Genomic DNA, 17,400 nt, shown 5'->3' with positions numbered 1-17,400 from the left:
ATTTCCTTTCTCTGGTAAATGTTAGAAGATATTTGTCTTTCTGATTTTTCGCTTTAATAACTTTACTAGTATCAGAAAGAAGTTAGACGGATAGTAAAATGAAAAGTGCTCCTCCACCCATTTTCTAACAAAAACAAAAATATATTAGATAAATTTCAAAACTTCAGTTACATCAAAAAAAAAAAATGTGACTCTTCTGTCCTCTAGTAGCAGGTATAACATCAGAGATCTCCCCCAAATCACATCATAAACACAAATACATTTCCAGTCTCTTCCCACACATTCTCTTCTCCCATGAAACCTCCACACATCTACCACTTATCTCATATTTTATGCTGCATTTTGGAAAACTGCTTGACACACAAACCTGTTTTGAGGACTGTAAAGCTGTGGTCAGTTATGTCACCTTTCTTGTTTTCCTAATAGCTGCAGAGTACAGTAGTACCTCTCTTTAGCCACACTTAGAGCTGTCCTGCAGAGAAATTCAAGATAATCCCCTTTATTTTGTTGATTTTAACAAGGAACACCCAAATTTTATGCAACATGTAATGGGCTTGAAACCAGCAGGATGTGAATTTAGAATTCTTGTTTCAGAGGCAGAACAAATCCTTCCCAGTACCTCCTTTTTGCTCATCCTCTTCCCTTCTTTTCCCCACCCCTTCCCTGTTCCAGCGCCAGAATAACAGGGGAGAATTATAATACCTCAAGGTTTATCATATTCCGTTAAATACAGCAAATACAGAAACCTGTTGTTGGAAAGTTCCTGACCCAAAGGGAAACCTACGATATCGACTATTTTTGCAACCGTGAAAACTTTCAATTTTGAGAATAGTGAAAACACAGCAGTGGGAGTCTTCCTTACCCCTCACATGTTTCAGCGCTACCCGCTAACTCGGATACCAGCTCAGCTGCGGCCGGTAACCACCAGGCCCAGCCCGCCCCAAACCAGCTAACAACCCCCGGGCGCGCGCCACAGAAACGCCCTCCGCCCCTCCTCTGCCCGGAGGCGCGGCCCCACTTGGAGGCGGAGCGCCACGCCCCCACGAGGGGATGGGACTACTTCCCAGCCACCTCCTCCCCAGGGGCGGGGGATGGGTGCGGGCCCCGCGTGACGTCATTCAGAAAGCCCGCCCTGGTTGGAGGGAATTTAGAAGAAATGTGGGCGGGAAGGGGGCGGAGTCTAGTTTCCCTGGTGACCGGTTGCCCGGCGGTCGCCTGGTAACCGGTCGCGGCGGTCCTGGCTGCGGCAGCTCAGGCGGCGAAGGCCGCCGAGGACTGTGGGCCGGAGCCCACGCCGGGCGCTTTCTGCCTGTTTTGTGATGGCGGCCGCCGCGGCAGTGGTCACGCCGTCAGGTTTGGAAGATGGAGTGTCTCGGTCCCGCGGCGAAGGGGCAGGGGAGGTGGTCGTGGAGCGGGGGCCCGGCGCGGCCTACCACATGTTCGTGGTGATGGAGGACCTGGTGGAGAAGCTGAAGCTGCTCCACTACGAGGAGGAACTCCTCCGGAAGAACAACCTGAAGCCCCCGTCCAGGTGGGTGCCCTCGTCCTCCAGCGCCTGGGTGCCGGCCGGACCCCGGGGAGATGCCTCCTCCGGCCTCCTGGGGAACCTTGAACGCGAGTTAGCGCTTGCCTCCATCTTCGTAGCCAGGAAAGGGCACTTCACCCCAAACTTGGCGACAGAGGCCTCAGAGCTCACCGAGTTTAGCTTTGGTATTTTTTAGACAGTAAAGTTTCAGAATCGCTGAAAGAACCGGAAGACGGCTTGGCTTTCTTAGTCTTTAAAGCACACACACCCCTCCACAAAACACAAACTGTTTTTTTCTGATTATAAAAGTTATAAAAGTACCTGTTGTAGAGGACTCAGAAAAACACAAGAAAGTGCGTAGAAGATACTGATATTACCCATAATTGCATCCCCAAAGATGAATACTGTTACCATTTTAGCTCTATTTCTAGTTTTTGTTTTCCTTTGCGATAATTTGTCCCTACAACTGGTAACTGTGGGTACCTAGGACCTTGCTTGACTTTATATGAAGTTAGTAAACTTGTTGACTAATTGCTCTGGTTTAAAAGATTTCTACCTTTGTGATAACAGTACTTTCAGAAACTAAGAAGTGGAAAATACAAATAAAATGACAACTGAAAGAACTGTGTCTATCATACAACCTAAAGTTCTGCCCTTGTTCTGGTCGGGAAAAGTCCATCGTTCCCCGAAGTCACTGCCATTAGTTGTCGAGGGTTATGCACAGCTAGCACTTTTTTTCACAATCAGTGTAGCTTAGTGACAGCCAGATAAATAAGTTAATACTTAACATTGTTTATTGTGTAACATGGAACTTAGATTAAAAATCTGTAATACTTTCTTTTAATGGCTGTACCTTGGCTTAAATAATTTCCCCCGACAGTTTTGATTTCATTCCTTGCTCTCTTCCAATAACTTGAATTTTAGGATATGTAGGCTCTATGTAAACTGCCCATACTGCTAAGTCAGTCCAGAATAGGAGAAAAGTTAGAGGAAAAGGTAGTGTTGCTTGATCTATGATAGGAATTTTGGGATTGGGAGTTATTACTTCAATGAATCAATCAGGATAATATAAACAACCAACATTTTCTATGATAAAAATGCATTTTTGTTCCCAAGTGTATTTTCAAACTAAAAGAAAATGGCCTAAAGGCTCTACTGGTATAACCTCTGTGCTATAATCCAGGATATTTTAAATCATGGATTTGTGTGGCAAAATCCTAATTTAATGGTTCCCAGACTGTGGTTGTCAGATGAGCAGTAGCATGGCTTGGGAATTTATTATAAATGCAAGGCCACAGTCCCTTTCCAGGTATACTGCATTAGAAATTCTAGGGGTGGAGCCTAGAAGTCTATTTAACAAACCTTTCTGGTGATTCTGATGCATGCTCAAGTTTGAGAACCACTGCCCTGTGTCTGGAGGATCTGTCAGTATTCAGTCCTCTGTTCTGGAGTTGGTAACAGCCTGGAAAGAAAAGATGAGTTTTCAGCAGTGGGTACTTTGAAAGCGTTGTGCACATATGCCTGTAAGGACTTCCTGACCTTTTTCTTCCCAGCTACCTGTTATCTTTTAGAACATTTTCACTACCCTGCAGGAAAAAGTTTGGGAAACATGAAAGAGTAGACTGCTGATTTTTATGAAAAATAGTTATAATAGCCATAAATAAAATTATAAATGGCACAAAAAATTAATAATTGCCCATAAAACAAAATCAGATCTTTGATCAAACCGACTTGAGTATTGTTGGCAAGTTTTATTCTTAACCTATTTAAGTATAAATCGTACATTGATCTTTGTGGGACTATTTGCCTACTGGCTAGGGGATTTAGCAAAAGTCAACAAATGTTTGTTAGACTGTGGATGTGATACTCAGTGGTTCTTAATCCTGGTACCTTAAAACCATCTAGGTAGCTTTTGAAACATACTTGTACTGGGGCTTTACCCCCAGAAGTTCTGATTTAATTTGTTAGGGAAGAAGCAGTGTTTTGTCCAGTAGCAATAGTTCAACGAGCTTCTCGGGTACTTCAAATATGCACCCAAGATGAGAACAACTGTTTAACATACCTAATGTGTTAGGAACAGTATGTAAAGATACCAGTGACGTTGTAAAAATGCATACTAATTAATCATTAGAGTCTTTTTTTTCAAAGTCTGAAATTCTCTTAATTCCCAATTACCATTTTCAAGAGGTACTCTTATTCATTATTCCTGACATATAGATAATACTGGCAAAAGTTGTACATGATCGATCAGTTTTTTAACATGCTCTGCATTTACTGGGTGTAAGATCTTTGATCTAATATTTTGCCTATAGTAGTAATTGCTCTAGTTCTATTGATTAAAAACTTGAATATGAGTGTTGTGGATTACCAGAAACTTCAGAGTGAATTATAAATGTCTTTTGATTTTAAAGCCATTAAAAAAAAAAAAAAAGTTCTTTAGCAATTTTGGACTTAGTCCATTTAGTTGCTATAGACTTGTTTGCAATATGTCATATTCCATCCTCCCCACCTTGTTTTGAAACAGACACTATTTTGCACTGCCTACCAACCCTGGTGAACAGTTCTACATGTTTTGCACTCTTGCTGCTTGGCTGATTAACAAAGCAGGACGCCCCTTTGAGCAACCTCAAGAATATGATGACCCTAATGCAACTATATCTAACATATTATCTGAGCTTCGATCATTTGTAAGTGTAAACAACTCTCTTCTTTCAGAATGTTGTCAAGTTATGAATTTTAATATTGGTTATTCAGTGTAGATGCTACCCTTTTAGATTAATTTTCTGTGAATAACTATGTCTATTCACACACATACATATATAAAATTATATCTGGATTTTTCAGATAAAACCTCAGAATGTTTGGTATTATAATATTAATGCTACTTCTAAAAATGTTCAATGTACTCTTTATAGCTGAAAGTAATAATATTTTTTCTTAATCTTGTTATGTCTCAGAGGTAGATTATTTGGATACTTAGTTTTCCTTCTAAAAAATGCTAGTAGGAAGCTGAAACACTTATTTTGAAAGGGAGCTTTGATTTAATAGACCATGTAGCAGTTGTACTTTTCATTTCTGACTTTTCCTGAGGGACAGGCAGTAAGAATTTTTGGCACACATGTTATTAACTTTTGACAAGTGATTCACTCTGTCCTTCCTATGGTTGTTTAACGGTAGGATACCAAGGCAGTAGTGGTCTTTTTTCACCCTAACAGGATCAATTACTTGTTCTGTCATGAGGTTATTGCCTTTCAATTTGATACCTTTGACAATAAAATGTCTTCATTTTCCTGTAGTTTTTTATGTATCAATGGACTGAAAAGATGGATTTCTAAGAAGCAATATAATTACAGTTATTTTAAATCCTATTTGAAAAGTAGAGAAGTGGTACATTTATTCAGTAGTACTTTGCTTAAAATATTTTGACATTTGGAATATAAATAACAAGTAATACCCTGTTTATCTTTTGTATTTCAGGGCAGAACTGCAGATTTTCCTCCCTCAAAATTAAAGTCAGGTTATGGAGAACATGTATGCTATGTTCTTGACTGTTTAGCAGAAGAAGCATTAAAATATATTGGTTTCACCTGGAAAAGGTAAACATTACCTAACCTGGCAATAGTAATTTTATGTGGATAGCTTTTTCCCCCATGGGTTCAGAGCTATTTAATTGAACTGACAAGAAGTATTTCCTCTTGACTATTCTAAACTGAAAATGCCACAGGTGATTAGAAATGTCTGCATAGACAAGATTGGAATATCCGGTATATTCACAACCAGTTCTGATTTTATCATGCCCCTTCCCAATTCAAATATATAATTATTAAAGGTTTAACTGAATATCTTCGTCAGTGTAGGAAATTTTTTCAAAGTCTACTTATACACACAAAGATAGTTACATATGGGGGTAATTGATAGCTGCAGATTTAAGGAAAAAATGGAAATTAATATACTTTTTTTTTAAAAGATTTTATTTATTTATTTGTCAGAGAGAAAGAAAGAGCGAGCGAGCACAGGCATACACAGTGGCAGAGGGAGAAGCAGGCTCCCTGCGGAGCAAGGAGCCCGATGCGGGACTCGATCCCAGGACACTGGGATCATGACCTGAGCCGAAGGCAGCCGCTTAACCAACTGAGCCACCCAGGCATCCCGGAAATTAATATACTTTAAATGGGATTTTTCTCTTTTGCTTATAGATACTGGGCAAGAATAATAGCCACCTGAAGAAGCCACCTGACACTCTCTTAGGCATTGTACATTGCTTCTTTGTCTGATCTGAGAGTGATTTGTTTATAATTCTGTGCTTGTATTTATCCCATGGTATTGAAATCGTTTTTTACAGGTTTGGCTTTCTTGCAAGAAACTATGAACTCTTCATATGTACTGTATGGCAGTTAGCATAGCACTTTGTATGTCATAGATGCTCAATAAATGTTAATCACATGGATAAGAGAATAAAATATTCAGAAACTGTCAATTTATGTAAGATATAGTTAGGAAATACAAAATTTTGGTTCTTTGAAGATTGGAATTATTGACTGGTTAGAGATTGTGGAAAACATTATTTAGGTAAAACCTGAGCAAGAAGTACTTTGGGATGAGAAAAAATTTCTTTGGAAAGGTGTATATATTGTTCCCTGTTAATATCTTAATGTATATTCAATTACATTCTCATGTAAATAATCTATTCTCTTATTAAAAAGTATCTTAAAAAATGTACTTGACTTAGGTCATCATCAACTTGAACCAGATGAAATTGCTGATATTCACCTGTGATTGAACTAAAAAATGGCAATTTCATATGCTTCAACCTAAATATTACCAGTTAGTGCAGTATAAGGAATAACTATATGGATTCACATTACTTCCTTATTAGACTCCAAGAAAAGTTATGAGATGTGCTACTCCATTTTGGCATTTTTAGATGTTATTAAATTTACTGCCCAATGTGTTCTAAATTCACCTGAAGTGATTAATATCTCAACCAATATTCAGTTTTGTACTTCCTTTGTTTCTAGGCATATCTAATTCTTGACCATGTATTCTGATTTGAATAATTTATAAGGACTGTTAAAATACATGGGGAAGAATAAGAGGGAAAATATTGAAAGTAGGCATCAGATAGTATGTCAGCTATATAATATGTAAATTACTTAGAAGTTATATATTTATAGATGATTATTTTATATATTAAATATGTCAAAGCAAATCCTAGAAGAACATTGCTTTTGAGGTAGTCTCTAATTCTAATCAATGAAATAGAGAACTTATTCCTTAAGAAGATTGATTTGGTTCTTGGTACTTTCTTTCCTTAATATTAAATGTTGATTTTTATATTTTATTAATATGTCTGAGGGTATGGATTTTTAAATGAGTTTCTAGAAATAAACCTAAATATTTTCAGGTATTTTTAATATGGGAAATACATGTCGTTAATCTTGTTGGAGAAATGGTTGTTCAATGCTTAGTGTTAGGACCACTGATGAGATTTTGAAGAAAGCTGGAACCCTTCTTATTCCATCAAAATAAATTTCAAATTGGTCAACGATGTAAATGTGAAAAATGAAACTGTAGGAGTACTAAAAGGTCAAAGAGGGGTGGAATGTGTCATGTGAAGGAAAACCTTGTATATATGATGTTAAAACTGCTAGCATCCATGCAAGGAAAAGTTGCCAAATCTATGTAATAAGAATTGTAACAGTCCTGAATAGCCAAGATTTTAAGTGATAAACTAGGAATATTTTTAATACAAGTTAGGCAAAGCATTAATTTTCTTAATATACAAAAGGGCAAAGGCCATAAATAAGCATTTCAATGAAAAAGAAACACCAACAACCAATTAAAACTTGAAAAGGTGTTCACTTACTCTCTTAAAGAAATGCAATTAAAAGAAGAGATTTTTCACTTATATGATCGGCAAAGATTAAAGTTTGTTTGCAGTATTTGTGAACATATGGAAATGGAGTCACTGTTGTTGGGGGTGTAAATTAGGGTAACATTATGGAAATTGGCTTTTGGAACATATGGAAAAACAATAAAATGTACAAAGTTATTGACCCAGCTATTATATACATTTATTCTAAATGATGGATATAATGATGAATGTACAAGGATGATTTTTTGTTTAGTAAAAAAAACTAGAAACCACCTTAATGTTCAGGCTAAGTTTCTAGTTAAATTAGTTATGGTACTATTGTTCAGTGGAATAGTGCATGTGTAGGGGGGAAAAAGAGAAAAATGTATATGTACTTAAATGTGGTAACTTAGTGAAAAAGAATGTTGGATAACAATATGCATTTTATCGTCCCAATTGTGTATATTTGTTCTTTAAATTTGGAGATAAACATTTTTGCTTCTTTACATAGAGCTAACACAACTAACATAACTAACATAACTAAAAATAGAAAGTTTCAAAAGTATACATCAAACATGTAGTAGTGATTATGGAAGGGGGCATAGTAAAAAAGAACAAGATCTGGCATAGAGGGGATTCTTAAAATTCACATTATACCTTTCTGTCTTGCTAAAATGTTTTGTTTTTAACTCTTATCACATACTAAGCCTTATTATTTTAGACCAACATACCCAGTGGAAGAATTAGAAGAAGAAACTGTCCCAGAAGATGATGCAGAATTAACATTAAATAAAGTGGATGAAGAATTTGTGGTATGTGTGCTACTGAACTTTTTGTTTCTTTTTACCTTTGAATTCCTTTCCCTTCTCCTAATTCCCCCAGACTTCCATTTTTAGGAATGTATTTCATTTCATTGTTTCTAGAGAAGAAACGCTTTTAAATAGGGTACCAAGTATCAGTTGTTTAGACCATTAGTTAAGTTAATGTTCATGTTTTCTAAAGATTGAAGTCTGAATTGTAGCAGAAGTTCTTAAACTGTAAACAGGAAACAGTGGACTTCTAGTTATATGAGTAGTTTGTTAGCAACCATTCATGATTTGAAATAGGCCATAAATAATATAGAATTTACAAAAGAATAGTAGGGTTTAGGATTAATATATTCTACTTTGTAAGAACACTCTTCATTTCTCAGGAACTCCTATATGCTTCTAAAATTAGGATAAGTACTACCCTTTACGAGTTTTTAAAAACACTTTTAAGTACCAACATTTTTTAAGTTGTTTGGCAGCATCTGGGCCTTTACCATTCTTAACATTCTATTCATATTGTGAAACTACATGATCAAGTCTCTATAACAGATTAAACTATTAAAATGGTAGGAAAAAAAAGCACTTTCTCAGAACCAGAGCTAGAGTGACCCTGATATTTTAGGAAGTATACCTATGATCTGAAATTAAAATAGTAGGGGGAAAAAACCCTTTTTTAAAGTGTATTTTATTGCCATAAACCAATTACATTTTCCAAGTGAATTTTTCAGACATTAGATAAGGGGTGCCTGGATGGCTCAGCCTTTTAAGCATATGCCTTCAGCTCAGGTCATGATTTCAGGGTCCTGGGATCAAGCCCCGCATTGGGCTTCATGCTCAGCCGGGAGCCTGCTTCTCTCCCTCTGTCATTCCCCTTGCTTGTACTCAAATAAATAAATAAATAAATAAATAAAATCTTTAAAAAGTAAATAAATCATTAGATAATAAGTATATTCTATATTTCAGCTAATTTATTAAGCTATTATATGCTACATTGTTTTCTAGCAAATGCTGAAACTAACCATTAAGTAAATTAGACTATTTCCAAATAGTAGAATATTATGTAGCCATAAAAATTGTTTACAAAGAAATGTTGGTGATATAGAGATGATAATTTCTGCTGTATGCATAAACCCAAGTATGTAAAATATACAAAAAAGAAAAAATAATAATATGTTAACATTAGTTATATATGGGTAGAAGGGTTATGGATGATTATTTCCTTTTTTTAAGATTTTATTTATTGGAGAGCGAGTGAGAGGGAGTGAGAGAGGACAAGTGGGAGAGGGAGCAATAGACTCCCCACTGAGCAGGGAGCCTGATGCAGGGCTCAATCCCAGGACTCTGGAGTTATGACCTGAGCTGAAGGCAGACACTCAGCCGACTGAGCCACCCAGGCACCCTGATTATTTCCTTTTCTATGCTTCTTTGTATTGTCAAAGTTTTTAACTTGAATTTTACCAGCAGTATAAATATTTTAAACCATTAATAGGAAAAAGCTAATTCTGTTATTTATAGAAGGAAAAGGACCATTGTAAAATTAATCAATTTATAAGATATATTTTAAAAGTATGATACATTTTAAAGGTTAAGGTAAGTATATGTTCATTCATTCCACTTGTGTTTTATTGAGTACCTGTTGGGCAAGACCCTGGTGGAAATGCATGTACATAAGCTCTGAGGCAGGAGCGAGCTTAGCTTGATCAAGGAACTGAGAGACCACTGGGGCCAGATTTCCTAAGTATGGTGGGTGTATGCATGTGTGTGGTTTAAGATTCACAGGAAAGATAGACCAGGTCCAGATCATTTTGGCCATTTTAAGGAGTTTTGACTTTATTCTTTGTGTAATAGATCTTCCCATTCAGGCTCAGAAAATGTTAAGTTCTTGCATACTCCCATTCGTTGACCTCATTTACTTTACTCAGGTATTTTCCTCATCTTTACTTTTAATAAGTATTTATCAGTTAATGGTTTATCGATAGAAACCTGGTCCTAGTGCATCAACATTTAGCTTCAGGGACATAACTCAAAACTGCCAGTCAGGGGACAAAAGTATAAAAACCTACTAGTCAGAAAGAAGACTATGTAGGGATGGAAACCAACTTTGCATTTTTTTTGTATCTCCATGTTACTAGTGCAAAGTGGAGTGTTCCTTAAATATTTGACTCATAATCAGCTGTCAGCAAATTGCTATGTAACTTTTAGAAATTATAGCTCATTTTTTTCTGAGCACCTTTAAAGTCCAAAGCAGCATCATTAGGTGTGTAAATTAGAGAAACGAATTAGAAAACAGCCTCTTTGCACATTTCTTCCCAACTGTACAGTAAAGACCTTCTACTATCATTAGACCAAAATGAAGGTCTTCCTTAAAGGGTTGCCTCTGAGGCTGCTGGCTCCCTTATGTCGAGTCTCTTGAATTTTTCCATTTCTTTCTTTCTTATTGTCATCATGTTGTCTAAGTAGCCCTTCATTACTTCTCTCATCCCTCTTGCTAAGGTGATGAGTGCCAAAAAGTGGTTGGATGGTGGGATTTTACATTATTTTGTTGCCAGAGTTTGTGCGGTGGCTAAAGGGTGGAAAAAAATTATTTCTGACAGAGTAAAGTTCTGCTATAATCATCTAGAAATTAGAACCCTTCAATTTTAGACTTGTCAAGATAGGACACGTTGATAACTCTTGAAAAAAAGATAAAAGAAGTATTGATTACAAAACAATATTTCACCTGCTGTATATAATCATATACTTATTAACTGGCAGTTAGAGAATTAAGAGGGTATGAAGTACTTATTAGGCAAAGAAATAGTGGGAAATTATTGAGTGTCTTCTATATTACTGAAATCCGAATCCTCTTGGTTTATTTTGAAACTTTTTTCTAAGTCTGTTTATATTTGAACTCCTTTTGAATGCTCTCAGTAATATTTAGTAACATAAATCCTTTTTTTTGACTGCCTACTATTAAAGCTTTTTACCTATTAGCATTTAATCCAGTACTAATTCAACGAGTATTTATTGATTCACTATGTAAACAGTACTGATTAGGTTATGATAAAAGCATAATAAACTTGTCTCTTCTTCCATGGGCATTGAGTCATTGGCAGTTTGGTCATTTACTCTGGTTGTTAAGTAGGTCATTAGCAGTGCAAACACAGAATACACTGAGCTGGATCTCAAAGGTGTGCATCTGCATTTATGGCTAAGATTTAAGATGTAAACAATCACATCAATTTTGTCTACACCTCTGTGCTCCACTGCCCTGCCTCTCTGAAAAAGTAACATAAAAAAATGTAAACATAAAAAAAGGAAATGTCACTTGAGTGTATTTATACTCTGCATTTATATTGCTTCATATTTCATAAAATCTTTCTAATTCCCCCAAAGATTAGCATAGTTCTCATAGCTTACCTTAGTGTCCCCACCCCCGAGTTTCAGAGTAGATCTGGGATGGAACCTTAGAATCTGCATCCTAACAGGCTCCCGGGTCTTGCTGGTGCTGATGCTGATGCTGCATGTCTCAGAACCACTCTTACATCTGTCTAAGTTCTTGAAGATAAGGATTATCTTTGAAATCTCCCACTGCAGCTTTGTAGAACTGTATGTGTGGAAATGTCTGCCAAATAACACACACTTACTGTTTTGTTTTGTTTTTCCTTTGAGGACCAAGTTCCATTCACTGTCTTACCGTGTCCTTAAGTCCTTACTAGATTGGTTTCACCTACCTAAAGACCTTTGAAGAGAAAGGGGAGCTTTTTTTTTTCTTTGTTCTACATGCTTTAGAACCTCCCCAGACTCCATTTTTGTATGTTGGGAAAGGGATTGCCTCTCCAAGGGTCACTTCTGACCCTGCCCCCCATACCAGTTGGCCCAGGGATCAGGACCAGCTTGGAATATACCTGAACTATCCTTTTAAGTAGTTAATACAAGGTTAGGGTTTAGGGGCCATGGGCCAAACAGTACTAATGACTAATCTTATTAATTTATTAAACTTGAGCATGTAAGAGATGAGATGTCAAAAATATGCATTAATGGGACTGGTCCTGGGAGCAGGTGAAGATATTCTGTGTCTGTCAACCTTATTTTTGTCCATTTTAGTCATGTTCTCAAAATTGCCGTTCATTTCTTCCATTATCTCTTCTCTTTTAGATATGCCACTCTTCAGTGTTTCTTGTTTTACTCTTTTTTTATTATTATTATTTTTATTAACATATAATGTATTATTTGCCCCAGGGGTACAGGTCTGTGAAACGTTAGGCTTACACACTTCATAGCACTCACCATAACACTCTTGTTTTATTCTTATGTTTCTTTATCCCTAGTTTTACAGTAGCAGCCCTTCCTTCTCCTATTTTTTTTTCCTTTTTCAGTGACTATAAAAAGGCCCTATCTTAAAAGGTACCGTCAAAACCTCAAAAAACAGATGAGCTGCTAATAACATTATGCCTTACTTTATGCACACCACTAGGCTTTAAAAAACCCTTTCCTGCATTAGTCTTTGTGTTGAACTTAGTGTATTATGCATGTAAAAACCGGAAATACATTCTTTAAATTACAACTTTTTACAATTATTTACTTTTTTTTTTTCCCCCTAAGGAAGAGGAGACAGACAATGAAGAAAACTTTATTGATCTCAATGTTTTAAAGGCCCAGACGTATCGTTTGGTAAGTAACATGGGATACACACAGGACCAACAAGCAATCAGTACACTTGTTCTGCTGGAAATTAAAACAAGTAGAAACCGTGTTTGCCATTGTTTTGTGTGTCATGTGAAAAGTAGCTCTCAAAAAATTGTTTTCCTATATATAAAATGTTATAATTGTAACAAATACAAAAATCCAGAGGGACAAGTGGGGCAGCCTCCTGTCTGCACCATGAAAAACCAACACAGTGCTTCTCACATAAGCTGAAAATAATTTGTCATTTTTTATTATAGAAAGACGTTATTTGATTTCAAGTTATTTTCCATTATAAGTGGCTAGTGTTGAATGGTCTTGATTATAGGAAAATATTTAATTGGTAATTATTTGAAATAAAGTAGATTATTTTAAGACTGGTGTATGGATAGGAGTCAGACAGTGCTTTAAGTCAATGTTTGCTCTGTTTTAATTAGGAAATAAATCTGGTCTATAAATGAGAACCCACTCAATGAGATACTTGAAAAGTATGTATGGGATTTTTGTATTTTCCTATTTGTATATTTCAGTAAATTGATACCTATTGCTTGCTCAAAAAGGTATGTATAGAATATAATAGTCTCATTTGCCCTTTATTTTTCTTGTCTAAATTCTGCAAACAAGTTTGGATATAACTTTGGGCTCATATCATGAAGACTTTGGTGGCCATCCTATCCCAGGATGATCTCTTCATTTATCATTTACTGTTAGTCAGCATTATTTGTTATCGTTAATGATACATTTGTTGTTTTCTGCCCAACTTGTTGTTTTCTGCCCAACATAACGAGTAACGTTGTAGCTAACTTGCCTAAATGCGTGAGTTAACTTCAATACATTTAATAGTTACTAGATGTCTGACCTTGGGCAGGTTTCCAAAAATTCTTGTGCCTTATCTTCCTCATCTGTAAAATGAGAATAAAAATGTTTTCTTTTCATAGGGTTTTTAAAGATTAAAAGAGTTACTACATATAAGGCGTTTATAATGATGTCTGGCACATAGAAAGTGCTCAGTAAATGTTGGCAAAACCCAGAACCACATCTTCCCACATTCCCCTTCTCAAATCTGATCTGTATAAGCTCCTTGATTATAGGAGATAACTATCATTTTTTATATTCTTCATGTTATATTATAACACAGAATTATTTATTATAACACAGAAACTTCTGTGTTATATTATAACACAGAAGTTTCCCAATAAATGAATGTATTTTTATTGCTTAATTGAAAATTGAGAGTATAATGTAATCTGATACAGGATATCAGAATACTGTGTTAACATTTTAATACAAACAAATAAACTCCAGTTGTAACAGTACATTTGCAAATCACTCTGTAGTTTTCAAAGTACAGTTGACCCTTGAACATGGGTTTGAACTGCATAGGTGCACTTAAACATGGACCTTTTTCCAATAAATACAGTACAATACTGGAAATGTATTTTCCTTATGATTTTTTTCAGTAACATTTTCTTTTGTCTTTATTGTAAGGATACAATATATAATACATATAGCATGCAAAATATGTATTAATTAATGAGTAAGTCTTCCAGTCAATGGTAGGCTATTAGAAGTTAAGTTTTTGGAGGGCACCTGGGTGGATCAGTCGGTTGAGCGTCCGACTCTTGATTTTGGCTCAGGTCATGTTCTCAAGGTAATGAGATCAAGCCCCACATTGGCCTCTGTGCTCAGTGAGGAGTCTTTTTGAGATTCTCTTTGTCCTTCTTCCTCTGCCCATCCCCAACTTGCACATGCACACTCTCTCTCTCTGTCCAAAAAAAAAGTTTGTTTGTTTTAATTTTAAAAAATAATGAAGTTAAATTTGGGGGGAGTCAAAAGTTATATCCAGGTTTTCAGTTATTGGGATTCTACACCCCTAACTCCCACATTGCTCAAGGGTCAGTTGTACTTTAAAACACATCCTTTACTGACCTTGTGAAGAATTTGAGATGTTGTTATCTCCCTTTTACAGTTAAAAAAACTGAAATTTATAACCTTGGGATAGTATACTCTTAAAAAACTTAATAAATCTACAATAGCTGAATTAAGTTTGCTCTAAACTTCCCTTTCCCTCATACGAAAGTTCAGCAGGGTAGGTAAGATTTGATTCCCACATTAAGGAAAGACACTGTGGTGCTCAGTATTCCTATATGTGTTGAAGATGACAACAAAGTTGTCCTAAAGTATAAGGAAATAAAACAAAAGAGATGAATATACAATTATTCTCAGAACAAAACTGTCATTTGTGTTATTTATTCTTCCACTGATGGTGTAAATAGAGACCTCTAAAGGCAGCCTGGGATTCCCTCTGGACAATGTAGTGTGGGAATTGGGAAGGCCTTAAAGTAATTTAATTTGTTTCTACCACTACCCACTACTCTTAAGTTCCTGTAGGTCCTGCTTTCAATTTTTCACCTTAATTGAACTATGTAAGTTCTCCCCTACCTGTGCCTTTATAAATTATCTAGGTATTAGATTCTTTGGACAAAGATTATATAATATAAACCCCTTCGAGCTAAGGCTGTATATGGTTGCATTTTCATAAGAGGAAGAAGTCTGAACACCAGGTGTTTGTGGATGGTCAGCCATGAAGTACTAATGAGGCAGAAAACCCTTTCATATTTTAAAAAATCTGGCAGGCTTATGATGTTGCCCACTAAAGCCATCTGCCTGAGACAGCTGTATCTGACTCTAGCTTATGATGGCTTAGGCTGCTCTTTCCCCAAGACTGAACTGCTATATAGGTTAGTAACATAGATTTAAGATTTTATGTTTGATGCCGCAGGTGGACTCACGATGCAGAGGAAATATTATTTTAGGGAAGTTGCATGCAATGAGTTTTGCACTAGAACAAAAATGTTATGTTCTGTCTAGAAAATTGATATATGAAATGTGGATGTGACTAGGCCACCCCAGCCATTTATGGATGATAGCAATTCCTCTCTACCTGTGGTTTTGAAACAACAGATGCTTCTCCAATCATTCTCTATTCTCTCACCTTGCTTTATTTTTCTTTCCAGACCCTGGCAATGTATTCATTTCTATCTATTGCCTATCTCAATCACTAGAATGCACCATCCTCTAGAGCGAGAACTTTCTTCAGTACTTTTTCACCTGTGCCTGGCATGTAGAAAGTGCCCAGTATTGAATAATATTGAATGAATACATGCTTGAATGAATGCTATTTTATATTTGTAATTTTATAGGCAAAGTATAGTTTAATCTTCAGAAAGAAAAGAATTGCTCAACAGTAATTATTACCTCTTCTATGTACCAAGTAAGGTGATGCAGGGAAGAATCTACTTATATTCCCTCCTTTCATTAAATAATGTGATGTCGAGATCCTAAAACATGTGCTTGTTCTTAACTTCCATGATAATGCAAGAAGATGAGCATACCCAGCATTTTCTTGACATTTGTGGTAAATGGAGCGAGAGAGAAGGGGCATGGAAAAGACGTGCTAATGATTACGTTCTCTGGAAGTGGACAGTGAGACCAGAGTTTGGGGTCCAGGATGTTCATTGTGAAAGGAAGGGGAAGACTTTGGGCTGAGGGAGATGTCTAGCTGTGGTTCAGGCCTGACAAAGCTTTCGGCAACCTGCTGAAAAGGTCTGACGCCAGTATTGCCCGCTTGGCTCAGTCACTGGAGACAGGCTGCCCTGGGGAGGACATACTGCCAGGCTGAGGTGGCCTCTCCGGGGGACACAGCCTGAGGGAGCCAACAGCAGGAAGCTGTCTGCTGACCACAATGCCAGCAGTGAGGCAGTGCGTCTTTCTCTGGAAGGAGACCTGGTGGTCCATCTTCCTGACTACCACAGTGGATTTGAATCCTCTAACTGCGAATTTGAAGAATTTATAAAGAGCTACCAGGTGCCCACTGACTAAACTTTGAACCGTTTGCCTACACAGAACCTGAGCAGTAATGTTTCATGAACACTGAAAATGGCGTTCTAAGAAAATGTTTCCTCTAGTCAATATTGAATGCTTACATAGGTGAAATCAGTTTGCTTTGGAAGCAGTTGTTTTTCAGAACATTCATTTACTCTGAGGTTCAAAAGGTACATTTTAATGCCCTTTTATTGTGCGATTTCACCCTCTAATTCTCTTACTGCAGTTACGGTTTTGCCAAATACAGTATTTTCAAGAAAATAATTTTTGCAGTTATTGAGGGGTTGCTTTATCTTCTGAAATTTTATCTGTAGGTTAGTTATTTGAATTTTCATCGAGCTTTTCTTAGAAGGGGAAAAAATGAGTAAATAGCAGTCTTCAAGTCTAGCCCACAAAATTCCACATTCTCTCGGTCACTCTCTGATTCCTAAATATTCTTGAAATCCAAAATTTAGCCAAAGACTCCTTGAGAACGGTCATGGGGGAAAACACTGGTGTGCTGTATTAAAGCTCTCACAGTTGGGCAGAGCTCCTGATGAGTAGGGGTGCAGTAGAATTTCAGAGATGTGTGGGGTGGGAGCAGGAAAGGAAGGTGCTGGCGGTGAGGTGTTAGGCAGGTGTTTGGGCCATTTCTAGTTCTATCTAGTATGTTAATTGGAAAC

General features: G+C 36.7%; 1 protein-coding gene across 1 annotated transcript in view; it reads left to right on the top strand.

The window, feature by feature from the left end:
• Positions 1-1,217: 1,217 nt before the first annotated feature.
• IFT57 (intraflagellar transport 57) overlaps positions 1,218-17,400 on the top strand; it is a 54,035-nt gene continuing 37,852 nt past the window's right edge. Inside the window, exons 1-5 of the mRNA XM_080820418.1 lie at positions 1,218-1,531; positions 4,050-4,212; positions 5,003-5,121; positions 8,101-8,191; positions 12,773-12,841. Coding sequence (XP_080676544.1) covers positions 1,320-1,531; positions 4,050-4,212; positions 5,003-5,121; positions 8,101-8,191; positions 12,773-12,841 — 654 coding nt within the window. The 5' untranslated portion in view covers positions 1,218-1,319. The remainder of the gene's footprint in view (positions 1,532-4,049; positions 4,213-5,002; positions 5,122-8,100; positions 8,192-12,772; positions 12,842-17,400) is intronic.

Source organism: Martes martes, assembly GCF_963455335.1.
Source record: "Martes martes genome assembly, chromosome: 1".
In the NCBI taxonomy this organism is placed as follows: domain Eukaryota; kingdom Metazoa; phylum Chordata; class Mammalia; order Carnivora; family Mustelidae; genus Martes; species Martes martes.
This window is presented reverse-complemented; position numbering and strand designations above follow the sequence as displayed.